This window comes from Labeo rohita, chromosome 13, assembly GCF_022985175.1.
Source record: "Labeo rohita strain BAU-BD-2019 chromosome 13, IGBB_LRoh.1.0, whole genome shotgun sequence".
Classification (NCBI taxonomy): domain Eukaryota; kingdom Metazoa; phylum Chordata; class Actinopteri; order Cypriniformes; family Cyprinidae; genus Labeo; species Labeo rohita.
The window spans coordinates 27,410,819-27,437,926 of NC_066881.1; the positions used below are offsets into that span (position 1 = coordinate 27,410,819).

The 27,108-nt window shown below is 34.1% G+C and overlaps 1 protein-coding gene across 2 annotated transcripts; it reads left to right on the forward strand.

Annotated features, from left to right (window-relative positions):
- The first annotated feature begins 1,161 nt into the window (after nt 1-1,161).
- Nucleotides 1,162-26,889, forward strand: zgc:172136 (uncharacterized protein LOC566376 homolog). 2 transcript variants are annotated; one of them, XM_051125830.1, is made up of 15 exons: nt 1,162-1,730; nt 2,460-2,666; nt 10,240-10,421; nt 11,484-11,574; nt 14,716-14,795; nt 15,043-15,119; nt 17,210-17,405; nt 17,749-17,904; nt 19,082-19,147; nt 20,097-20,165; nt 20,590-20,764; nt 22,205-22,468; nt 22,858-22,989; nt 24,763-24,830; nt 24,905-26,889. In XM_051125830.1, exons 3-15 carry the CDS (start codon nt 10,344-10,346, stop codon nt 25,154-25,156), a joined length of 1,704 nt encoding a protein of 567 aa, XP_050981787.1. In that variant the 5' UTR covers nt 1,162-1,730; nt 2,460-2,666; nt 10,240-10,343; the 3' UTR covers nt 25,157-26,889. The 2 variants fall into 2 exon arrangements, with proteins under 2 accessions (XP_050981787.1, XP_050981786.1); XM_051125829.1 differs by lacking the exons at nt 1,162-1,730; nt 2,460-2,666 and adding an exon at nt 2,680-4,515.
- The last annotated feature ends 219 nt before the right edge of the window (nt 26,890-27,108 follow it).

The window sequence follows — 27,108 nt, forward strand, 5'->3', positions numbered from 1 at the left end:
GGCAAGGCTAGTGTACAGCCGATTTTTATTGAAATTCGAAAGAGATAAAGGGCCGAAAATATCTGCCGCACAGTCCGGTAGTATTCAGCGCACACCGCTCAATGTGTGACGCTCCGCTCAATATTCTGATCTATGAATGTGCGTTCCTTTGAGTTGCTCACGGCCCATATGATCCATTCGTGTATATAAATAAATATATTCAATAATTTATTGAGATTTAATATTCATGTATTTTCTGTCCAATTTTATTGCTACTTTCAATAAACGTGGTTATTTTATTGGCTTGTGTTTATTTTTATTCAGTATCATTAATATTATTGAGTTAAATTCAAAAGTCTTACAGAATGACTATATTAATTAATAAAATAAAAATTATTATTACAAGGCAGTTTCAGACAATAATTTTCATTTCGGTACATCCTTAGATTTTTATGTAAAAAGAAACATTTTCAGGGTGATACAAGGCGGCTACTTGCCACATATGAAAATAATTTAACAAAATATGAATTTCATCATATTTTATTACCTCAAGACGACTCGCAGTTCCTGCTGCAGCTGTCTGTTATCAGTTGTAGCGGTTTTTGTTGTAAAATAACAGACCACTAGATGGTGCAATTGATATTAGAAATGAGAACTGCCGATAGCCGAGTAAAATTATGAATGAACGATGCATAGTTCTGTTTAAGCATGGACAAGTTTTTGAAAAGACAAGTGCCAGGTAAACGTAAAGTAGATGAATCTACTTCAAAGATCGCAACTACAACAAAGAGAAGAAAATCTGAAAAAATCGGTTTAAAAAAACAATGAATGCTGTTACATAGTACAAAAATAGTACTTAAAGCTGCATGCTTTACTTTTAATGTTTCTACTCTAAATGTGACTAGTTCCTTGTTTAGTTTTTTTCAGTAAGTTGTCACACACTGAATTTTAATTATTATGTGTCAAATAAATCCTTCTGAAGTTGTGTGTGTATGTTTATGTGTAAATGCGGGGGTGGGGCTTGAATTTTTTTATTCTGCAAAAGGGGGGCCCGGCAGAAAAAGTTTGGGAACCACTGTCTTAACTAATGCAGTCTGAGCAGGAAAGAGAATTGATTAGTTCATCTCTCGAGCCTTCAGGTTCGAGTCGTTCGTTCATCACGTGACAGCCCCATAAGATCAACGAACGACTCGGAAAACCCCGAAGACTAGAAACAGGTGAACTAATGCTGCGTTCACGCCATATCGTAATTACCGTAATTTCGAAATGACAACATGTGACGTTCTACTCGGAGCTCTTCACGTCCTCGGACTCGGAATTATGCTTTTCTGTGGCAACACTATCAACACCTAAACAGAGCGTACGTTGGTCAGGTGGTACAGCGGTCATGTGCTACAAGTCGTAGCTCTCAGAAGACTTCCAGTACACAAGTTGTAATTACAAATTCTGCGAGGACGTGAACGCTTTTTACAAGTTGGAATCTCGTAATTACGGGAATTCCGATATGGCGTGAACGCACCTTATTTCCAGTACACAACCTAATACGATTTTGCGCATGCGCGACTGAACGAATCACCTCCGGAGACGACTCGTTCTTTCCGAGTCACATTAAAGATTCGTTCAAAATGAGCGAATCGTTCAAGAACGACCCATCACTAGTGGATAGTTAGTAGCTTTGTTTTCATGCATTATTGTATTGGTATTAAATAAAAGGAAAAGATCCAGACCTGCGGAAGCCAAGTTCCATACAGGTAGGCAGTTACAGTCTCACTATTGTGAATTTATTCGTCCCATTTTGTGAATTTTATCTGTTTATATATTTGAAGTGATGACTTCGCTATAAGTATTTTGAAGTCATACAAAAGCATTATGTAAGGAACAAGTTAATGTGAACGTTGATACAAGATATTATAATATATGCAATGTTTGTTGTATAACATTACTTTCATTACGTTTTTGGTCTTACAGTGAACTGTCCTTCTATGGAAAGTAGTTGCATGTTGTGTCATTGACACAACTTCATCTCTAGATGGCACTGTTTACAAGATCTCAGAATGACATCTTTACTGTTAAAACTTGATGCATTACATGTAGTTATTTTAGTATCATTGACATACTATTATAGTTTATTAATATTTTGAATTAGTTTTTATTTTTTATATTTTCAATGTTTTAATTAAATTAAATTTAATTCAAATGTAACTTTTTTATTTTATAGTGATTTTGTTCTTTTTTTGCTCTTAGTTTATTTTTATTTTACTTTAGTTTTAGTTCAGTTTAGTCGTTTTTTATGTTGTCATTAAAAAGGTAGATTTTCATTCTTTTCATATTCATAGTCATAATGCAAGATGAAAAAAAAACTATTAGTCATTGATTAATCAATTCCTGTTTGTTGAGTCAATGACTAATAGTTTTTTTTTTTTTTTTCATCTTGCATGGAATGATCCAGTATAATAGAATTGTTTCCCCCCTCTGTTTAGCTCCTAGTGTTTTTGCTGCATGCGGCCTCTTGAAACCAGCTGATCTTTGGAATGTGGGGTCACCATGGAAACCTTAAAGACCTAAATGAAAGCAGCCTGCTGAGCAGCACCACCCCCAGTTTTGTGGACTCCCTCTCCGAGTGCCGAGTGGTGGTGATGCGGGATGATGTCATGCGGTCCGGGCAGAGAAAAAGCCAGAGATCGAAGGTCATGTGAATATGATCACAGCAGGGGTCACCAGTTGAAAACAACACGCTGCTATTTTCCTGAAGACTCTTAAGAGGCTGAAATTGGCAAGGCAGCAGGCATCTTTTTTGTACAATGGCAGCAGAGAATAATCCCTAACAGCCTTTCATGACCCTTAATCACCCCACATATGCAAACACAAACATCACCGCTCATTATAAACTCATGTTTTCTTGCTAAAACATCAATCATAGTCATTCAAATGGTTTGATTGCCAAATCATTGGCTGATTTGACTACAATTGTTTGATTTGATAATTCTGTTGTGTGATCAGACATTTGGGTGGTCAATTGTAGGAAGGCGGTGGTCTCCGCTGCCTTGAATTAGTGTAATCTCAGACAGGTTAATGCTGATCTTGATTAGTAATCTGATTGTTATGGATTTAATCTGACCCAGGCAGCTCCAGAGATTTCATTGTTATTGCCTAAAGAAGAGCAAACCCTGCAGAAGGCAAGAAAAATTAAGAGAGAAGAAATGTGAGAATGATTTCTAATATCTGCACAGTTTTTTTTAGCTCATTCATGAGCTTATACTTCAGCACACTCACCATATATCACTCATTAATTTTCATTAAAATAATATAGTTACAGATCTTATCACTGTTTTAAAATCAGAAACTAATACAGGGTTTTATTCAATCTATGTAAAGTTTCAGAATAATATTTGTTTATTTATATTTGGCAATGGTAAGAGGTTTGATGGCCTTTGATTTTGTTTATTTTTTATGACTGGTAAGGTTTCATTATCTTTTTCAACTTGTAACCTTATTTCAGTCATAAACAAGTACATTTATTATTTTATAACATAACAGCTATCAAAAAGTATAGCAATCACATTTTTTAGTTTATGTATTTGTTGGAGAATGTCAAGAGGTTTCTTGTTCTTCAGTGTTATCAATTTAAATTTTATGACTGTGGAAAGGAGGTTTTAGGATCCTTGCCAGGTTTTTCTTCTAATTATAGTCATAAAATAGTCATAAGTTCTTATTATAGTCATAAAAATATATTATTTTTATGACTATAATGAGAAGGTTACAAAATCCCTGTTAGCTCTCTTTTTTTCTTTCTTTCTCTCTTTATATAAGACTTATGAAAAGGTTTCATGGTCCTTATAAATATTTAATGAAATTGTTTGTCTGACAGTTGATGACTATGTAACACGTTCCCACACTTTTACTGCATAAAAAACAACAACAGTAAGAGTCCGATGCTCAACTACGTTTGTTAGGCGAAAGCAGTTGTTTTAATGGTGAATTTTTGTAGTATAGCAACATGTGTTTTACAAGACCTGCATGACTAGTAAACAAGCTTACAGTAAAACCTAGAGTAATTAATTGCATTTTACACTTGCTCGTTTTATACAGAACTTAAATGCATTCTTTAATCGCAGCAACAAAATGCAATCCGTACAGTTACAGACATTCACACATTAGAGACAAACTGTTGTTGTATATCAATTTAAAGGAGGTCATACATATTCATGAATTTGGCGGAGGGGAGATTTTGTTTACATAGGTTATCACCACGGACAGCTGGAGTTTTACAGTTTTCCCTCACTACTTCAGTTTTACTATAAATTGATTTTTGTCGATGATAAACGCCACGTGTTTAAATTAGTTATGAAGTGTTATTTGTTAGTGCGGTGTAATGAATCCTCCCCCCTCGAAGAGATAATTTGGTTCAGTCCGATCTACAGCTCTGATTCACTCATCAGTCAGTCAGTCAGTGAGCGCCAGTCTGTGTGTATGTGAGTTGAACTTTTACAGCATAAAACCTCGAAAACAAACATACACTCGGGATTTTAATAAGCGGTAAGTGTTTTTTTCCACCTCTTAAGAGCATTTATTTGTATTTGAAAGTGTAATGCACTAGTAATAGCACTGTTGCATTAATATGTTCTGGAGATACAGTTCAGCAGGTGTTACAGAATTATTTAAACTACAATTTGGGACTTTTATTCCTGTAATTTGTTTGTTTTTGATTTTGTTTCAGTATTTTGTCACATTATAGTCGGTTTTCCATGTTTTGAGCACTTCTTTTTTCTTCATAGACATTAAAGTTGGTTTGACCTCATATATTGGCAAATATTGATTTTTAAAAATAATAATACAATTATTAAGCATTTCTTTGTCTTTTCTAATCATTTTTTGCATATATTGAGATACAGTTTAACTCATTTTGATTTTATAGAGGCCACTTTACTGTTGTTTACAATATAAAACCTTTGGTTTTTTATTAGTCACCAACAGAAATGAGATTGATTTATCTATTCTAAATCTGAAAATGAGGCTGGTTTGTGTGTTTTCATGAGTGATATTAAAAATTGCTGTCTACAGTTACTTTCCCACCCATTTAGTTGTTCTGCCTGTTGTCTCTTGATATAAATAGGGCGATATGGTGTATGAGGATACCAGTACAGACAGTGAGCTGGTTTTAGTGCAGATTACAAAATATGGTTCGTAGATGTGAAAAAATACAATCTTTGGTCATATTAAACATAGCTGAATTGAACCTTTTGGCTGTGTGAACGGTACAGAAAGGAAAGCGGTTGGAATTTAATTGCGGATATAACAGACTCACCCTCTGACAGGTCTGAACATGAATGCACATTCAACGGGCAGAGAGGTATGATGGTTCATGACAAGATGATGAGTGTTTTTTCACAGCCACAGGTGGGTGGAAAACCGGCTTTTGACTTGTTCTCAGATCTTAGTAGTTGGTGAAGCCTTGTGATTGGCATTGTGCAATAACTCAGGTTGCCTTCCTGTAGGAACCTCATTTTGCTTGAAGTCCCTGCTTTATGCTTGGATACACCATCATTGGTCTTAGTTTTTCCTTAACAAACAAGCTCATCGTGTACCTGTTAACCTAAGGCTTATCTGAATCTGTTTTCACTGGAATTGTCCTGTAATTGACACACACACAGTGCTGTTTGCATGTCTTTAGAGGTGTTGGGATTGGGACAGAGGAAGGAAAACTCCTTAAGCACATAGCCGCAGTCTGTTGGTGTGGTTGTGCTGAAGATTTGTTCTTGCTTTAAAGTTTGTGTGACATGGATAAGTGGCTTTTCCAGTCTGAAGAATGCATACTAGAATGCAAGGTTGATTTACAGAGTTCAGTGTTCTAGAGTGACAATTTTCAACCAGACCAACTAAACAATCAACACTATATAAATAAGATATATCAAATAAGATAAAAAATCTGTGAGCATTTATTCACCCTCGTTTCATCCAAAACGAAGTTTCTTTTTTTCCTTAGAAAACAAAAAGAGAATTTTTGAAAACGAGTTTTTTGTGGTCTTTTTTTCTTGCATCTACAGTGAATAATAACTGAAGTTTTCAAGCTTGAATGCAAGGATGCAAAATGATTATAATTAAAGCTTAAATGGCTTGTTTGCTTTACTGTAAGTCTTAGGATATCTTTGTGTGATAGGCAGACTTCAGAAGAAGTAGCAATCATACTTTTAAGTCAGATATTTTCAGTGAATATTTTGATTTGTTTGTAATTTGGTTCATCTAGTTCATGAACCCAGTCTGAATGATTCATTCACAAATGTGAACCTGGACCACAAAACCAGTCTTAAGTAGCATGGGTATGTTTGTAGCAATAGCCAACAATACACTGTATGGCTCAAAATGATTGATTTTTATTTTATGCCAAAAATCATTGGGGTATTAAGTAAAGATCATGTTTCATGAAGATATTTTGTTAATGTCCAACCTTAAATATATAAAATCTTAATTTTTGATTAGTAATATGGGTTCTGCACTTTATTGAGAACTTCATTTGGACAACTTTAAAGGTGATTTTCTCAATATTTAGATTTTTTTGTGCTCTCAGATTGTCAAATAGTTGTATCTCAGCCAAATATTGTTCTCAATTTCAAATATGAAATCTAAATTAAAAAATTGGTTTTGTGGTCCAGGGTTACAAAGTGACTGATCTGGATCCTGAATTCAGCTCATTGATTCAATCATATAATCACTTTAGTTGATATAATACTTGATATGCATCCTTATTTGAAGAGAAGCAATTGCTTGTGTTACAATTTTAGTTTTATTTATTGTACTATTTATAGTGTTTAGTTAGTATTTTGATTTAATGTTCATTTTATATATTTTTTTTATTTTAGTAATTTGTCATTTTACTATTATTATTATTATTTTAATATTAGTAGTTAGTTTCAATTTATTTTTTTGTTGCAGTTTTTATTTATTTCCAGACAGTAATGTTGTGTTTCAACTTAAATTTTCATTTAGTTTAAGTTATTTTATTTACTAGATTAATTTCAATCAACAAAAATGTTTTTAATAGTTTTAGTTCATGATCAGCATGAGGGTAAATAATGAGCAGCACGAGGGTAAATAAATGATAGCAGAAATTTGTTTAAGAGGTTTTGCACTTGCCCCCTCAGATCTATATTGGTCCGGAGCAGAGGTCTCGAGACGAGTCAGGTTTAATCTGATTAACTGATTTAAAGATAAACCCCCATAAAACCTACCCGGCAATGAGTTGCACCACCTGAGGCTCTGCCGGGGGATGTGATTGCTGGCAAACCGTCTCTCTGACCTCACACACTTCCTCCTGGGACTGGTGCTCAGGTCTCATTCACTTTCAGGTTGAACAAACAGGACTGTGGGGTTTGAGTTGGTTTGACGTGTTAAACTGCCATCGAATTAGTCTCTTCTTGTTGCTTAAGTTTCTTGACTACTCTCAAAATAAATTATAAGCTGTTTTGACAATGTCTGGTGCCAATTTAATGCTGATATATACGTGATATTGAATATAGCAAATGGGATGTTTATATAATATATCAGAACTTGACAATAGGGTGGTCAAGATGGGCAAAAACAAAAGTTAAAGTTTTAAGGCCAGTATTGTTGTTTCTTACAACTGTTGATCATGTGCTTGGGCTTTATGGCGTTCAGGCTTATACAGTTGGTTTAGTTTGAAGTACTGGACATTGTTTTTATGATTCCTGATTTTAAATTGGCAACATGGTAAACTAAGTGGCTAGTTTAGATTAAGCTTTGTCAAAAATGTGAGATTGTAATAGTCTGGGAAGCATCAAACAAATCAGTACTTTTTTACCAAATGCCATCCAACAAAAATGTATATGAGGGAGAGATAATGTTTGTATTAATAGATCAAAATAATCCCAAAATGACCCGACATTGGCTGGATTATAGGCCTGGATGATATATTGGTCTATATACAGTTCTTATTGTGTTTTGCTTCATTACACCTTTGAAATTACATCATTAGAGGTGTGTAGTTTGTTCAACGTTTGTTTCTGGTCTTGTTCCCAGTAAGTCAAAAGTGATAACTGTCATTCTTCTGTGGAACACAAAAGGCAGAACCACAACCTTCATTGTCAATGTTTGGAAAACAAATGCAATAAATGAAATGTGACTGTCATTAACATCTCCATGAGAAGTCAAACAGGCTTAGAGCAACATGAGTGAAATACGGCATAGTCTTAATTTTTGGGTGAACTGTATCTTTAACATCCTATGTCAGTCTTTAACCATGCTTCCATTAACTTTTACTGTCAGGGAGACTAAAATGTCCTTTTTCTATGTATGCCATGCATAAAATGAGACAAAATCCATGAAACGAAGTAAAGAAATCAAGACTAGCAGCTGGATTCCCCTGAGGCTGTAGCGGTTAACAGTAGCCTAGTTTATGTCTTGATTCACAGGTGTGGACTGTACTGTGGCTCTGAATCACCTGAAGGTAAAACACGCCCCTGTAAACCTAGTGTGAGAGAAAAACTGCATAATTACAGCCAATAGCTAATGAAAATGGGGATATTTATATATACATTTAAAATACATGTTTAAAAATGTGAAATAAAGTGAAAACTTGAAAAAAAGCATTACATTTTTAAAAATGTACTCACTCTCAGGCCATCCAAGATGCAGATGAGTTTGTTTCTTTATCAGAACAGATTTGGATAAATTTAGCGTTGCATCACTTCCTCAGCAATGAATCGTCTGCAGTGAATAGGCGCCGTCAGAATGAGAGTTCAAACGGCTGATAAAAGCATCACAATAATCCACAAGTAATCCACACCAATCCAGTCCATCAGTTAACTTCTTGTAGAGTGAACAGCGTGTTCGCAAGAAGCAAATCCATCATTGGGACATTGCTTCTTTTTTTTTAATGCTAGTACGCCTGTGTGAAATCTTTTTTGGTTAGAAGAAATCACAAAAATGGCATGTATTGCAATGATAGGCATAGATTTTCATTATGACTTGAGTGTTCAGATACGTTTTGTGCTCACTGTTTTTAGAATGGGTGCAAATGGACAAATGTTTTATATAGTTAGCTTTGTAACAACAGCACAGTGTTGAGGTGTTTAGTGAAAATGTACAGCAGGTGGAATTTGCCAAAAAAATGTGAGTAATGCAGGTATGACCTGTAATGTTTTCACAGGTGAGCTTATCTAAGTTGTAGGAAAAGTGAAGTTCCACAAACATGATAAGATCGCCTAATAATATTCACCACAGGATCTGCGAAACTCACTGTTTACAAGTTCAGCATTAATTTAATTATTACATAATTGCGTTTATATAATCTGACTCAACTGGGCAGATTGTGCAATGTAATGAGCTTGGACTAGGGGACAAGTTTGTGTGAAATATGAGAGCAGGATAAAACCTCATGTTCCACCACAGACGTCATCAACATTTCTGGACAGTCTAGACATTTTAATTACACCCAGTGTAATGCTTTTTTTTTTTTTTTTTTTTTGCCTTGATCTTGTGTCTTGAAATATGAGAAAAGAGCATTAGCGGATATTTCATCAAAGGACTAATCATTCTTCAATTATTAGATTCTTAGTTTTATTTGTCATAATTGCTTGCTGAGGCAACCAACTCTATTACAATGGCTCATGCTTAAGGTCATTTCATAAATTGTCCTATATTTTGTGCTTTTGACATAAATGTTTCAAATCATGAAGTTTGTGTAAAAGAGGTGTGCTATTATTTTCAAACTTATGATTTCCAGCTGGGATAGTTCACCCAAAATAAATTCATTCATTTTCAGAACACAAATTAAGATATTTTTGACGAAATATAAGAGCATTTTGACCCTGCATAGACAGCAACGCAACTGACATGTTCAAGGCAGTAAGGACATTGTTAAAATAGTCCATGTGACATCAGTAGTTCAACTGTAAGTTTGTAAAGCTACGGGAATATTTTTTGTGCATTTTTGTTTTCTTTGTGTGCAAAAAGTATTCTTGGAGTTTCATTATATTACGGTTAAACCACTGATGTCACATGGACTATTTTAATGATATCCTTACTACCTTTCTGGGCCTTGAACGTGTCAGTTGCATTGCTTTCTATGCAGGGTCAGAAAGCCCTCAGATGTCATCAAAAATATCTTAATTTGTGTTCTGAGGATGAACGAAGGTCTTACCGGTTTGGAGTAATTCATGAAAGAATTTTAAGTTTTTAGTGAACTATCCCTTTACAATGGCATTACATTGAAGGAGAATCTTGTTTGTTTGTGTTCATTTGCAGATATTCAAAATGAAGGAGCCAATACCAGTGAGCATAGCATCTTGAAGAAAAAAAGGCCTGTGTGAGTGTGCGATTGTATGCATGTGGATGAGCTTCCATAGGCCATGTCTGTCCCCACCAAACAAGAGAGGACAGTATGTGTCCTCCTTCCCACCAAGGAGACTTTGGACATCACAGTGGGGGTAAATATTCAGCTCTTGTATTTTAGCATATTTTGATTTGCAGCATGTCTTCCTAATATGTAATATACAGTGGTATGCGAAGGTTTGTGAACCCCTTGCAGAATCTGAACAGTTAAACTGAGCACTGTTCTTCAGAAAAAATCCTCCAGGTCCTGCAGATTCTTCAGCTTTTCAGCATCTTTTGCATATTTAAACCCTTTCCAGCAGTGACTATGATTTTGAGATCTGTCTTTTTACACTGAGGACTATTGAGGGACTCAAACACAGCTATTAAAAAAGGTTCAAACATTCACTGATGCTCCAGAAGGAAACACAATGCATTAAGAGCCGGGAGTGAAAACTTTTGCACAGGACGAAAATGTCCAAATTTTTCTTATTTTGTTGAAATATCATTTTTTTTTCCATTTAATACTGGCCTTCAGAAGCAACAGAATATATTTGAATGTTTCCCAGAAGACAAATTAAATCAAATTTACCTTGATCTTCAAATTCAGAAAGTTTTCACGCCCCAGCTTTTAATGCATCGTGTTTCCTTCTGGAGGATCAGTGAATGTTTGAACCTTTTTTTAATAGGTGTGTTTGAGTCCCTCAGTTATCCTGAAGAATCTGCAGGACCTGGAGGAGTTTTCTGAAGAACAGTGCTCAGTTTAACTATTCAGAACAAACAAGGGACTCATGAACAAACATCACAAAACAAAAAAACAGTCGTAGATCATTCAGGTAACTACACACGGTATTAAGAACCAAGGGTTCACAAACTTTTGAAGGGGGTTATTTTAATAATTTCAGCTATTTTTTTGTCTTGTGGACTATATGTAAACATCTTTTATGTAAAATAATGTATGTAAATTTTGTGTAAAATAAAATTTGAATGATCTCTTATTTTGTTAAAATTGTTGACATTTTCACAGATTCTGCAAGGTGATCCCAAACTTCCACATGCCACTGTATAAAATGCGTGTGTTAATTGAGTTGAATGCGTGCATTTAGAATCAGAATCCATTTTAAAACAGTGTTTTTGTACCTGATTCATTGTCAAATTTGTTTTTCTTTTCCTCCAAGCTGAAAGCAACGGGTCAAGATGTGTTTCACCGTGTCTGCGAGCTTCTCGGGGTTAAAGAGCTGCACTACTTTGGACTGACTTTAGTCAAAAGTAAGGACTGATTTTTCCTAATTACAGTGTATCATTTTAAAGGTTCCAAAATGTTTTTTTGCAGCGATGTCATAGCAGAATCATTTTTGATTCATCAGAGAATCTTTCAGTGAACAGTTCTTAAAAGAACTGTTGTTTTCTTAATGTAAAGAACATTTTAATAATCTATAGAACCTTTTCCACTATAAAAACCTTTGCAATGGAAAGGTTCCATCTATGTTGAAAGTTCTTCATGGAGCCATAGATCTCAAAGGACGTGTGTTTTGTATGTACTGTAAATGGAAATTGTAACCACATTTGAGTTGGTTTATTTGTCTTTATTTGTCACTGAAGACTTTCAAATGCAAATGCTTACAGCTCAAGGCCTTCTGGTTTTTTGTTAAGTATGAACTGCACCTGAATTACATAAGCTGCAGAGGGAGGTTAAAGACACTTGCTTTTATCCTTAGGGAAATATGAATTAAATATATTTAAAACTAATGTAGCATCTAATATTTGTCTTTTGCAATTCAGATCAGGCTCTCTCTATTAAAATGAGTTTGTTCGCTCAGTCTCTTTTTTCAACCTCTCATTCAAAAGCCTCATTCCAGCTTTTTCTTCCCTTGAATACCTTTTTACAATTTTGTGTCACTCTCCTCTTTGGACAAGAGCGTCTTTGTTTTTGTGTATTTGAGGGCTGCTGACCCCTGAGGCTTGGAATCGAGGCTATATTAACTTTGTTAAGCCCGGAATTCACCATGATTCACCACTTCAGTGCGGAGAGGCAGCAGGAGAGCGCAGTAGATATTGGCCGAGTGTTAGCAGGGTCACAACCTTCTCGTCATAACCCTTGGATAAAGAGAGAATGAGTCAGAAATAGCTTGAGTCATTTAGTGCGGGAGGTAGTGATGCGAAGTTAGCAGAAATGATGGATAAACTGAACGGAATGTGAACTTGGCTTGTAAAAACGCAACGTAACAGAATAAAGTGTTCACATACATTTTTTTTATGTTTCTATATATATACTGAAATTTTGACAGCATCTACTAAAACTTAATAAGAGTCATTCTGAGTTCTTATAATCACACATATTTGTTATACACACTGCTATTCAAAATTTTGAGGTCAGTAAGATTTTTAATGTTTTTTTAAAAAAGTCTCCTATGCTCCATATCGGAGTTCCATTTATTTGATCAAAAATACAGAAAAAGTAATTTTACGAAATGTTATTGCAGTTTAAAATAGCACTTTTCTATTTCAGTATACTTTAATATAATTTTCAGCATCATTACTCCAGTCTACAGTGTCACACGATCCTTCAGAAATCATTCTAATATGTTAAATTATTATCAATGTTAGAAACAGTTATGTGCTTAATATTTTATTGGAACCTGTGATACTTTTTTTAGGATTCTTTGATGAATAAAAAGTTGATAAGAACAGCATTTATTCAAAATAGAAATCTTTTCTAACAATGTAAATCTCTGTCATATCTAATCATATCTAAATGCTATCATTTTTTATCAATTTAACATATCCTTGCTAAATAAAAGTATTGATTTCTTTCAAAGGAAGAAAGAAAGAGAAACTTTACTGACTCCAAACTTTGAACAATAGTGTATGTTGTTACACAAGATTTCTATTTTAAATAAATGCTGTTCTTTTTAATGTTTTATTCATCAAAGAATCCTGAAAAATGTATCAAAGGTTCCAAAAAAATATTAAGCAGTACAGCTGTTTACAACGTTGATAAATTAATAAATCATTAATAAATCAGCTTATTAGAATGATTTCTGAAGGATCATGTGATATTGAAGACTGGAGTAATGATGCTGAAAATTCTGCTTTGCAGCACAGGAATAAATTATATTTTAAAGTATATTAAAATAGGAAACAATTTTATTTTAAATTACAATAATAGTTCACAATATTACTCTTTTTTTCTGTATTTTTATTCAAATAAACACAGCCTTGATGATGAGAGAAGTCTTCTTTAAAAACATTAAAAAAAAAAATTTCTGCTTAATATTTTTATGTAAACTGTGATACACTACCATTCTGAAATTGAGAGAAAATATACAAAAATAAATATTTAATTTTATTTTTAAAAACGTATTCAGCAAGGATCCATTAAATAGATCAAAAGTAATCAAAATAATTTTACAATTAAAAAGATTTCTATTTCAAATAAATTCAGTTCTTTTGAACTTTATATTCATCAAGGAATCCTGAAAAAAAAATGTATCATGGTTTAGACAAAAATATTAAGCAGTAACCGTTTTCAGTATTCATAATATTTATTTATTTATTAATATAATATTTATTAAATGGTTTCAGAACTTAATCATACAAAAATAAATTTTTCTGGAGCAGCAAATTGGCATATTAGAATGATTTTTGAAGTATCATGTGGCACTGAAGACTAGACTAATGATGCTGAAAACTCAGTTTTGCCATCACTGGATATCTATGATATCTTATGTTTACAAATTTTTTAATAAAAATTACCTAATTTTACAAATATATGAAGAAATAATTCTTAATGTAAATCATAAAAGTATTTTTACATAATGGTAATTGAAATTTAGTGTAGAGTGTTATGATTTGCATTTTAGATGCTGTCAGTGCATTGATATTGTACCTTTCAGTGTCTATCCAAACATATGATAAAGTATGTGTGCTGTCTATACTTCACATACAAATACTTACGTTGACAAATGAAATAAATCATATGGACCACTTGGGTGAAAAAACATGGTTGAAACAGAATTTCTAAACACTACATCGATTTATAATTTTTAGCTAAATCTCCTTCATTTTTCCATTGTGACATTTATTTAAACCATCTTAATTCCATTCTTGCACAAGCTCGCTTTTTAGAAGTGTTGACACGATTTACTCAAAGAGGCAGAATTCTTTTGCAGTCGCAATCGCTCTGGCATGAGACTGCTAGTTTTTACTGGGGTAAGTTTTGTCTGCGGTTGGGGTCGTTGCATACCGGGCCCTGCGCTCACCAATGGCTCAACGGGTCTTTTCATTCCAGCCGTCTCCCTAATTGAGGTCATTGTTGGGCAGATTTCATGCATGAATTCATGATGCCATTGTTTGCAAGCCGAGAGCATTTACGCTTGTTTCCTGTGTGTCCTTTCTGGGCTGTTTTAGACAATGAGCACATCTTTCTGGACTTGGAAGAGAAACTTGCCAAGTACTTCCCTAAGGAATGGAAACAGGACTCAGGGAAGGTGAGCATAAACACGGTCCTCCATCATTATCACTATATAAAAAAGTACCAAAAATTACAGTGTTGAGATTCTACCTATTCCATCACAGCGTCACTGTACCATGTGCTTCATGTTCCCTGTGGTCATCAGGGCGGTTACAGTATGATAGTAAAGATAAACACTAGTATGCTGGTCGGGATGTGGGAGTGACTTCATAATGAAAGGGTTGCCTCAGTAACCTAGTCAAGCCTGTTCTTTCTCTCACCAGGGGTCACAGAGGAGGTCAATCCCTCCCCTGCTCTGTCTGAAGGTCCAGTACTATGTGGAGAATGGCAGACTCATCTGGTAAGAAACAGGCCTGAGATTCTCGAATGTTTGAAGGGAGGAACCCTCTCCTTGGCCTCTCTCCTTCATTAGTTTTAATCCACGGGGGGGTGAGGCCAGTTTGAGTGGGCTTGTGGTCTTGGTTTTTATGTGATCTGTCTTTGAAAGCTTTTTTTTTTAATTAGGTAGTTTTTTCCTCCCTCATCTGGGTGTGGTATAACTGAAAACTGCTCATAATGAAACTGAGTCTAACTTTTGAATTTATTAAAGGAGAAGTACACTTCCAGAACAAAAAATGTACAGATAATGTCTTTCTTCAGTCGTAAAGAAATTATGTTTTTTGAGGAAAACATTTTAAATTTCTCTCCATATAGTGGACTTCTATGGTGCCAGTGAGTTTGAACTTCCAAAATGCGGTTTAAATGCTGCTTCAAAGGGCTCTAAACAATCCCAGCCGAGGAAGAAGGACCTTATCTAGCGAAACGCTCAGTTATTTTGTAAAAAATGTACAATTTATATGCTTTTTAAACTCAAATGCTTATCTTGTCTAACTCTGTGTGTACTCTGTGCATTCCAGTTCAAAATAGTTAGGGTAGGTCGAAAAACTTCAATCTCAGTTTGTTCTCCAACTTCAAAATCGCTCTACATCACTGTTTTTTTGTAAAGGGCGTTTGATCTTCTTTGCACATTCACTTTGTAAACACTGGGTTGGTTCTTCTGCAGCAATGTAGGATGATTTTGAAGTTGGAATGAGATGGGAGTTTTTCGACATACCCTAACTGTTTTAAACCGGAATGCACAGAGTTTACACAGAGCTAGACATGACAAGCATTTGAGGTTAAAAAGTATATAAATTGTCTATTTTTTAAAGAAAATAACCAATTGTTTCGCTAGATGAGACCCTTCTTCCTCAGCTGGGATCGTTTAGAGCCTTTTGAAGCTGCATTTAAACTGCATTTTGGAAGTTCAAATTATATGGAGAGAAATCCTGAAATGTTTTTTTTCCTTAAAAAACATAATTTCTTCATGACTGAAGAAAGAAAGACATGAACATCTTGGATGACAAGGGGGTGAGTAAATTATCTGTACGTTTTTGTTCTGGAAGTTTACTTCTCGTTTAAATGTGAGAAATGAGTGGAGGATTTGAAGATCTTTCACTGAATTCCTTTTTAAAAGAAATGTATATGTCATATTTAGTTTTGCATTAGAAAATAATGGCAGAAGTTTAAAATTATAATTTTAAAAAACAGAAGTCATTTTGTTCTATTTTTAAAGTTGTAATTTTTAGAATTCTTTGAAACATTTAATTTCAAACATTTTATTTTTCGTTTACATTTTTTTGTTATACAGTACTTTTTGAAAGTTTAAGGGCAGTTTTAATGCCTTAAATGCCTAAAAGTCTAGTCTAATGATCACCAAGGCTACATTTATTTAACAAAAATACATAAAAACAGTGATAATGTGAAATAATACTACAATTCAGTTTATGTATTTTTAAATGTAATTTATGTCTGCAATGGTAAAGCTGAAAGGGATAGTTCACCAAAAAAAAGAAACTCACACTTAAGCAATCTTAGTTGTATATGACTTTCTTCTTTCAGACAAATGCAATCAGAGTTATATTAAAAAAATGTCCTGGCTCTTCCAAGATTTATAATGGCAGTGAATTGTGGTTGAGATTTTGAAGCATACGCTGCGCCTACGTCCTATGTCATCCACTGAAACGGCACTCTCTCGTGAATGTGCGTACGACATTTAGCGAAAGCTAGAGATTATGGTTAATGAAGTTTTAAATATGCGTCGTTTTTATTACAAAAACCCATCAATTCACTTCAGAAGGCCATTATTAACCCCCTGGGGAGCACTTTTTATGATGGATGGATGCACTTTTTGGGCTTCAAAATTTCAACAGCCATTCACTGCCATTATAAAGCTTGGAAGAGCCAGGACATTTTTAATAGACCTCTGATTGTATTTGTCTGAAAGAAGAAAGTCATATACACCTAGGATGGCTTGACGGTGAGTAAATCATGGGGTAATTTTCATTTTTGGTGAACTATCCCTTAAATTTTCAGCAGTCATTATTCTAATGTCTTTTTCTATGTTCTCAGTGAGCGTAAAGCGAGAAAACTGTACTACTTTGATCTGCGAGAACGAGTCCTGCGCTCTGAATGCCGACAGCAGGAGGAAGTGTATTTCCAGCTGGCAGGATACGCTCTACAGGCCGATCACTCTGACCACCCCTCAGACGGCCACAGTCAGGGACACGCTATGTATTTCCAACCCAAAGAATACTTCCCACCCTGGGTAAATCTTTATTAGCGTGTATAAAATACAATCATATACATTTGCATCCAAGCAGGACATTTTTAATCATAGTAAGATTTGGTTTAAATTGAAAAGTCCACCATTTGTGGCATTTGGACGCTGTATGCTGAAGTATTTAACTAAGTAGACTTTCTTGGGCAACCAGCTTCACCAGAAAAACCATGCTGATTGACCAACATTTTTTGAAAGCACCAAACCAAGCAAATTCTTGTTGTGTTTGTACAGCAGGGGTTTCATTAAAGTTTTTGTCAATCTAATAAAGCATGGCGAGAGCCCACACTCATTTCATAATCACACATGACCCGTGTCTGCTCTCTTATAGATAATTGCGAAGCGTGGCATTGACTACCTGCTGTGTCATGGGCCCAAGGTTCATAAAGAGCTGTGGGGGATGTCCTCGCGTGACGCTATCCTGCTCTTTATCAGAGAATCCTGCCGTCTGGAGGATGTCCCAGTCACCTTTTATCGCCTACAAAAGGTTAGAGGTCACAAAAGGTTATCAGAATGTCTTGCTGTAGGTCAAGACATTCTCAGCTTGGAATGTAGGGAGGCTTTGAAAATATTTTCATCGAAGTTAAAGTAATTTCTGCACTGCTAGTGGCACCTAATGGAATTGCAGTCCGCTTGAATAAGTAATATTTTAACAGCAGCTCAATCAATGCTAGAATGATTTCTGAATGATCATGTGATACTGAAGACTGAAGACGATTTTAAATTGTAATAATATTTAAATATTTCAGTGTTATGGTGTATTTGATCAAATAATTACAGCCTTGGTGAGCATAAAAGACTTCTTTAAAGAATAAAAAAAATCGTACTGACCCCAAACTTTTAGTTTTGTGCATGCATGTAATGTAATACTATATAAATATACAGATTTTGAATAATTTTAATATGTAGCATTTTACACTACCAAACAGAAACATTTTGAAATGTTTTACTATTTAAACTATTTCGTCCAATTTACTATGTAAATAACTGTTTTCTATTTGAAATTATTTAAAATGTAATTTATTCCTGTGATCAAAGCTACATTTTCAGCATCACAGTTTTCAGTGTCACATGATCCTTCAGAAATCATTCTAATATGCTGATTTGCTGTTCAAGAAACATGTATTATTATTATTATCAATATGTAAAACAATATTTGTAACATTTTTGTAACATTAAGCTTGAAGTTAGTATATATATATGTATATATATATGTTTATATATATATATATTTGAGGGGGGGGTTATAGAAATTAATACTTTTATTTAGCAAGGATGTTTTAAATTGATCAAAAGCGATGATAAAGACATTTATAATGTTACAGAAGATTTTTTATTTCAGTTGAATGCTGTTCTTCTGAACTTCTGATTAATCAAAGGGAAATTCTACTCAGCTGTTTTCAACATAATAATAATAAATGTTTTTTGAGCAGCAAATCAGAATATTAGAATGATTTCTGAAGGATCATGTGCCTGGAGTAATAATGCTAAAAAATCTGCTTTACAATCACAGGAATAAATTACATTTTAAAATATATTAAAATAGAAAACAGTTATTTTAAATAGTTATTTTAAATACTTTTGACTGGTAGTGGATATATATATATATATATATATATATATATTAAAAAGTGTTTTAATAAGCCTTTGTCTCTTTCCTGTAGGACAAGAAAGAAGAGAAAGGTTCAGCGCTCCTTGGACTCACTCTGCGAGGAATGCAAGTGTATCAGGTGTGTGGTTGTGAATGCATGGCGTTTTCCTCGCCACTAAAAATGGGGAAAATCACCTATTGTATATAAATTGCACAGTGCGAAAAAACTAGACTCCATCATCGCAACAGTTGTTGTTGCACGTCACTCTCACTGAAAATTATGGATTTCTGGTTGCTTTTCGCTGCAAAGCACATGTGAATGGCCCACTTCATTGTGCGTCATTCTGTGATTCAGTGCACTCCTGTGTTTTCTCTTTGAGCCGATGCCAATCACAATGATAGAGCTCTCCAGATAGGCCTGACTGGAATGCATATATTAGATGGTTCAGTCCATAAACAGGGATTTGGAGTGCATGCCTTTCCCCTGAGTCCTCTGATCTGCCTGTTAAAGCGTCTGAGGTTGGATTAAACTAAGGGCCCTGTGTCTAAGAGATCAAAGACCCAGTGTGGTGAGGCCCTGACCCCAACCTTAAACGGGCTCCCCTTCTACAGGATTTATATATTACTTCTTCTCACAGGATTTATACAAATATTACAAATTCTTCTGATTGTTAGTCAGAAAAAGAATAAAAATTTTGTTAGTATTATTTGAAAGAAAAAAACAAATGATAAAATTCTATAAAAATGTTATGTGTATTTACAGTTTTTGTTCTAATAAAATAGTAATATTTATTATTTGATACAAATATAGTTGTAATGTTAATATAAAAAATATTATTTTTTAAATAAATAAAATTATTAAAGTGTTATGTATAGATTAGAAAATTAGAAATTAATATAGTGTTATGTATATAGAATTTTTATGAAGTATAATTAGGACCAATTATTTGCCTTTCTTAAAAGTAATAAAAGAATTAATAATAAAATCATAAAAGAACCTGAACCATTTAGTGGAATCATAGAGTCATTTAATTTTGTAACAATTCCCATTCTTACTTTTAAATGACAGAGGCCTTTTTATTTTACAGGAGGTGAACAATGTACGTGACCTGCTGTATGACTTCCCCTGGTTTCACGTGGGACGGCTCACCTTTCTGGTAAAATTTATTGTTACTGCTTATTACATTATTAGATCTCACCAGACCCTCATGTCATTCCAAACCCGTAAGGCCTTTGTTTATCTTCAGAACACAAATTAAGATATTTTTTTATGAAATCCGAGAGTTTTCTGACCCTGCATAGACAGCAATGGTACTACCACGTTCAAGGCCCAGAAAGGTAGTAAGGACATCATTAAAATAGTCCATGTGACATCAGTGGTTCAACCTTAATTTTATTCTAATAGCTTCATAAAATTAAGGTAAAAAAATATCTTAATTTGTGTTCTGAAGATGAACAAAGGTCTTACGGGTTTGGAACAACATGAGTAATTAATGACAGAATTTTCATTTTTGGGTGAACTATCCCTTTAAAAGTTACTTTTTACAAATACAGAGGTTCTGTCTTCTTCTGTCTGCACAGGGGAAGAAGTTTGAGATCCAGCCGGATGGTTTGCCCTCTGCGAGGAAGCTGGTGTACTACACGGGTTCGGCTTTTCGTTCCCGACATCTTCTGCTGCATTTAAGTTCCTGTCACCGATTGTACCTCAGTTTGCAACCTGCGCTCAAACACCTGAGACAGCTGGAGGAGACAGAGGGTATGTGTCCACACAATATTCATCTACAGGCCCTTCATGTTCGCTTTTGTAGTATGATTTTGTTTTTATTCTTCTCAGTGGAGTTGGTTCTATTATAGCCCATTAGTTTAATGACTTATGGGTAAATCTCATAAAAAACAATTCCAGGTTACATTACAAATTTAAAGGGGAAATAAGGAAACAATATTTGGTACATAGAATATAATGCCTGTTTTTAGAATCATTAGGAGCATTTTGATATAATGTGACATAATTCACATGCTGTAATGCATCTAGAGTCTAGATGGTTTCACAGTTTCAATAATGTCTTTATTTTCAACTTCATATTACAAAAAATAGGAATTAATTTTTTAACAATAAAAAAAATGACAGTGTCAAGGAAAATGAATATAAAAGGAATATAAAATATAAAAGAATAAACTAAGAATAAAATTATTTTATATTCCTTTTCCCTGACAGTTTCTTAATTGCATTTTTTGAAGCTTTTATAAAGCTGCTTTGTAATTATTTGTATTGTGAAGAGCGCTATACAAATAAATGTGACCCTGGACCACAAAACCAGTCATAAGTAGCACGGTATATTTGTAGCAATAGCCAACATTGTATGGGTCAAAATTATACATTTTTCTTTTATGCCAAAAATCATTAGGATATTAAGTAGTGTTCCATGAAGGTATTTTGTAAATTTCCTACCTTAAATATATCAAAACATAATTTTTCTGATTATTAATATGCATTGCTAAGAACTTCATTTGGACAATTTTAAAGGCGATTTTCTCAATATTTAGATTTTTTTGTACCCTCAGATTCCAGATTTTCATAGTCTTACCTCAGTCAAATGTTGTCCTATCCTAACAAACCATACATCAATGAAAAGCTTATTTATTTGACTTTCAGATTTCAAAATTGACCCTTTTGACTGGTTTTGTAGTCCAGGGTCACAAATGTGATTTAAATTGAAAAATAAGGTCACCAGATTTCTGAAATACAACAACAGGGATAATACACTTTGGTAATTTTTTTTTGTTTATTTTGGGGTTCTGTACTATTATAGCAATTAAGAATTATAATGTTTTGGGTTAAAATCACCCTTAATGGTTTTAGTACAACTATCACACTATGAAAAATAGTAAATGGTAACCATTGCAAATAGCAAATAGTTCAAAACAGTATTATAAACAATTAGGACTTTACAAAAACTCATTACAAAAATAAAATAAGTTAGATAAATAGTATTGAACATGTATTTGTAACAATGTATACAGTAATAACTACTTTTTGGACACCACAAACCAAAAACAGAGATGTCTGGTCACTCTATTGAAAACAAGACGTAGATATGTTTAAGTCTTTGTGAGAACCATCATTAGTAGTCACAGAATTATTGTACCATGTCACGCTATTTTTGACGCTGATTTTTTTTTCTCTCTTCGGATCCAGAAAAAAAGAGGTATCGTGAATCGTACATCAGTGATGAGCTAGACCTGGATCAGCCGTGCAGCGAGGGCAGTCCCCGTCTGTCTCGACAATCCACCAGCAGCTCCGGCATTGAGGCGGACACCAGGCAAAACAGCGTCTCCGTAGAGATGGTTTCCATGGAGGAGAAGGAAAAGTCCTTCATCTCTGCCGTCAGTCACGGCTCCTCACACACCTCTGACACGGGCAGCAAAGCTCGGACCGATGAAGATGAGTGGCGGGAAGAAGGTGAGGGTCAAACAAACTGTGTTTATAATCAGCATTCTCTAAACTCATCTGTAGTCACATTTCATTTGCTAGTCTTCGTTTTGCACGCAATACTTGTGCAGGTGTTTTGCAACAGTATAAAATGTCACGTTCATCAATTTGACTTGGTCTGCTGACAGATAGGCATTATTGGGATTCTTCGCATATATAATGCTGGAAAGACATAAACAAAACTGTGAAGGTTGTTCTGAAGTTTTTTAGTTTATTAGCTCAGACAGGTTGACGTGCAAAATGTCACATTCGCACTGACAGTGTAAGAGAAAATCCTTTGTCACGACATGTTCGATTTTTGACAAGGTTAAGCATAGATTAACCCATGATGGGCAGTTTGTGATTAAATCTAAATGTAGATTTGCAGGATGTTGTGAAGGAGCCTGGCGAGGTCTCTGTGGATGACCCTGTGGATATCTTGCGATTGGCTGAGCTGCTGGAGGGCGTGTCCGTCGACTGTCCACCCATCCAATCAGACACTGAATTTGAAGGTGATGACTCAGAAAACAATCAGATTTAGGTTACTTGCAAACAATTGTACATCTGACACATTCAGTTTGAAATCTGATCTACATCATTTGACCTGTTTCTGATTCATTTGTACCCAATTTTTTATTTTTTTTTCTTCATTGTTGCATAACAACAACAAAGTTACTGAATGCATGGTAAATGTGTAAATAAAGGAGAAAGTGTATGCTCAACACTATTGGCAAGTGAACGATTAGTGTGGACTTATTATATATAAAATGTATAGAAATATTTATTATAATCATGATTATTATATTATAAGTAATGTTGTATTATATTATATTATATATTATATTATATTATATTATATTATATTATATATTATATTATATTATATTTAGTGCTGTCAAACAATTAATTGCGATTAACTGCATCCAAAATAAAAGTTTTTGTGTACATAATATATATGTGTGTACTGTGTATATTTATTATATATATATAAATACACATATACAGTATATATTATGAAAATATTTACATGTATTTACATGTATATATTTTTATTAATATAATTAAAAAAACAAAGTTACTGAATGCATGGTAAATGTGTAAATAAAGGAGAAAGTGCATGCTTAACACTAATGGCAAGTGAACGATTAGTGCAGACTTATTATATATAAAATGTATATAAATATTTATTATAATCATGATGGTTATTGTATTATATTATATTATATTATATTATATTATATGTATTCACATGTATATATTTTATTAATATAATTAAAAAAAACAAAGTTACTGAATGCATGGTAAATGTGTAAATAAAGGAGAAAGTGCATGTTTAACACTATTGGCAAGTGAGCGATTAGTGTGGACTTATTATATATAAAATGTATATAAATATTTATTATGATCATTATGGTTATTATATGATATTATATTTAGTGCGGTCAAACAATTAATCGCAATTAATCGCATCCAAAATAAAAGTTTTGTGTACATAATATACATGGGTGTACTGTGTATATTTATTATGTATATATAAATACACATATACAGTATATATTATGAAAATATTTACATGTATATATATAATATTATAACTGTCACTTTTTATCAATTTAATGCATCTTTGCTCAATAAAAGTATTCATTTCTTTCCTAAACAGCGGTGCATAAATTGAAAGTAAACAGACTGGACCAAAAATGTGACCCTGGACCACAAAACCAGTCATAAGGGTCAATTTTTTTGAAGTTGAGATTTATACATCATCTAAAAGCTGAATAAATAAGCTTTCCATTGATGTATGGTTTGTTAGGGTAGGATAATATTTGATACTGTGATACTAAGATTTGAAAATCTGGAATCTGAGGGTGCAAAAAAATCTAAATATTGAGAAAATCACCTTTATAGTTGTCCAAATGAAGTTCTTAGCAATGCATATTATTAATCCAAAATTACGTTTTGATATATTTATTGTAGGAACTTTACTAATATCTTCATGGAACATGATCTTTAGTTAATGTCCTAAGGATTTTTGGCATAAAAGAAAAATCTATAATTTACCCATACAATGTATTGTTAGCTATTGATAAAAATATACCCGTGCTACTTATGACTGGTTTTGTGGTGCAGGGTCACAAATGAGTGCGTCAAAATCTGTGAATTAGGCCTTAAAGCATTAATTCAGGGTTTTTTTTTAACAATTTTGAAATGCAGTAAATCAATACTTTGCCTGCAGCCTTTGATGAGATTATAAATCTGATCCTGTTTACTATAACGTCTGTTTCCAGGTCTACAAATGAGTGCAGTTACAGGAAACGATCAAATGGACCATTGTGATCCAGACAGCATGAAACAGGTTTGCCATCTCTTTCTTCTTCAATCTTTCCCTTTCCTTTCATCATGTCACTAATTGTTTATCACCCGTTACAGGTTTCAAATCAGAAGGCCCGAAACCCAGCTGACCGCTACAGTCTAAGTCTGGACGACGTGCGACTGTATTCCCCTCCTCTCCCTCTGGGAACGGCGTCGGTTCCAGACACCTCCGTCAGCTACACATTCGGGCTCCCGCATTCACCAACCAGCCCGTGTCCAGACGATACTTCATTCTGTGTCCAGCGCTCCACGAACTGCCTATCTCTGGACATGCTGGATGATAACCAGCCGCTGGAGCTTGTCCTTTAAGAAACTGTGAAGACACAGCTTCCTGTTGTCTGAAGCGTTAGGACACATTTTTATCAGGAATTTTTATCAACCAGCGCTCAAATGTGTTTCTATGCTGTTCAACAGCAGGACAATATGAACAGCAGCGGTTTATTTTTACAGATTATACAACGTAGAATTTTCTAAAGAACTTGTTAATAAATAATCTTACAAGAAGCAAGGCATTACTACGCTAACACCGTGTCCTTGATGAAATTAGTTGATAAAACTTATCTGTTCCAAGTAAATGCTAACCGGCTGAATCCTCAATAAGCAGCAGGATGCCCCGCCCACAGTGAACTCTCATTGGTCCAGATCCTGTTCTGCATGGCTGAACTGTATATTAAACATCAAAACAAAACATTTTCACATTCTTTTGTGGACAGACAAACTACTTGTTGGTTCGCACCAGGTTAGGACATGGTGTAACATGTTATGCTACAAAGTTTGTTTAGGGAAGAAAACTTTGGACCTCGCAATTTCACATGGCTTGACAACGTCAATCTTGAAGGAACAATCTCTGAATTACTTTATGAATACAGACAGAAGCTGCCAGAAAATTCACGGAGAAGACAAAAACATGTCTCGTTCTCATGCAATAAAATGCCATACGTTCTTTTAAACTAAGACTTTTAACTTGGAGCTCCATATAATGTTACATTACCAATGTCAATACATCAACTTATTCAGCCATGTACAATAGCGCAATGGTTAATCATATCAAATATGATACATAAATTCATGTTCACCACCTGTTCTCCGGTTTCAAACAATAATTGAGTATAGACAATACTCTTGTTCCTAAATTAGCATGTGTGAACCCTTGTAAACCTGCAATCATGATTGGAACAAGGTTAAAAGGTCAAACCAAAATATTCCATGTATGTTTTCTGAGATCTGACCGCTGGTTTAATATAATATCACATAGTTCTTTACAACACAAGTAATAACTGGAATGAACTTTTATTAGAACAAAGACTCTTTTGCTGTATACAGATCATGTTTGTTTTGTTCAGGATATGTGGAGCTCTTTTGATTTCGATAATTACAAAACACACATCAAGCCCTCAGAGGTTTTGTACATAATGGTGGGTGTAATTTCTTCATCTATGTATTGTAAACACACATCCTATTAAAAGCATGCCCATATATGTGTTCCTTTCAGTGAAAGGAAAAACACGAAGAATGAATAGTATGAATAAACATAGCTGGTGTTTTTAATTACATTGTACAATATGTATATGTGTTCTTTATTACATAGAAATACAATAAACTGAAAAAAAGCAATTAGCATAACCACAGGGTTGACCTGAAAAACATGGTTACTATAGTTAAACAATGGTAAGCACAAATTAACCATGGTTTTGCTATACTAACTATAGTTTAACCACGATATTTGTAGTGAAACTGGTTATACAAAAAAACATATGGTTACAACACTTTTACTATAATAAAACCATGGTTAATTTTCTTAAGGGGTTTGTATTTATGTATTTTTCTTGTTTCTTTTTCTTTGTTTTGTTTTAATAACTGTACTGCTTTAGTGGTTTGATGTTTTGTACTGTTTAATAATAATAAAAAAAAGAATCAGGAAAAAAATCGCGATACGCGCTCCGAACTTCGATCTGAATCAAAAGATTCACGATAATTTGATAGTGGTATTCGGGCTTTGACACAGTGAATCATTTTGCAATGCAAAGGTTTAACTGATTCGGAGTTTCGAAAAGCTCCGTTTCATCCATCGCTATATTTTCTTTTCATAAAATCATTAAATATCGAAATTCGAAAATGAAATGCTCTTTTAATCTGCTTTTTTGCTAGTGAATCGCTTGAACTGAATGATCGAAGTTATGAGTATGAATCAATCGGAGCGGTTCCAGCGTGAATGATTCACTCAATTGAATCGGTTTGTCTGTTCCTCCGCTTTTCGCGTC

Coding starts and splice junctions, on each gene's coding strand:
- zgc:172136 (XM_051125830.1), top strand. CDS start 10,344: ATGTCTGTCCCCACCAAACAAGAGAGGACAGTATGTGTCCTCCTTCCC. Junction 10,422..11,483: donor CTTTGGACATCACAGTGGGG/GTAAATATTCAG, acceptor TTTTCCTCCAAG/CTGAAAGCAACGGGTCAAGA. Junction 15,120..17,209: donor GAGAATGGCAGACTCATCTG/GTAAGAAACAGG, acceptor CTATGTTCTCAG/TGAGCGTAAAGCGAGAAAAC.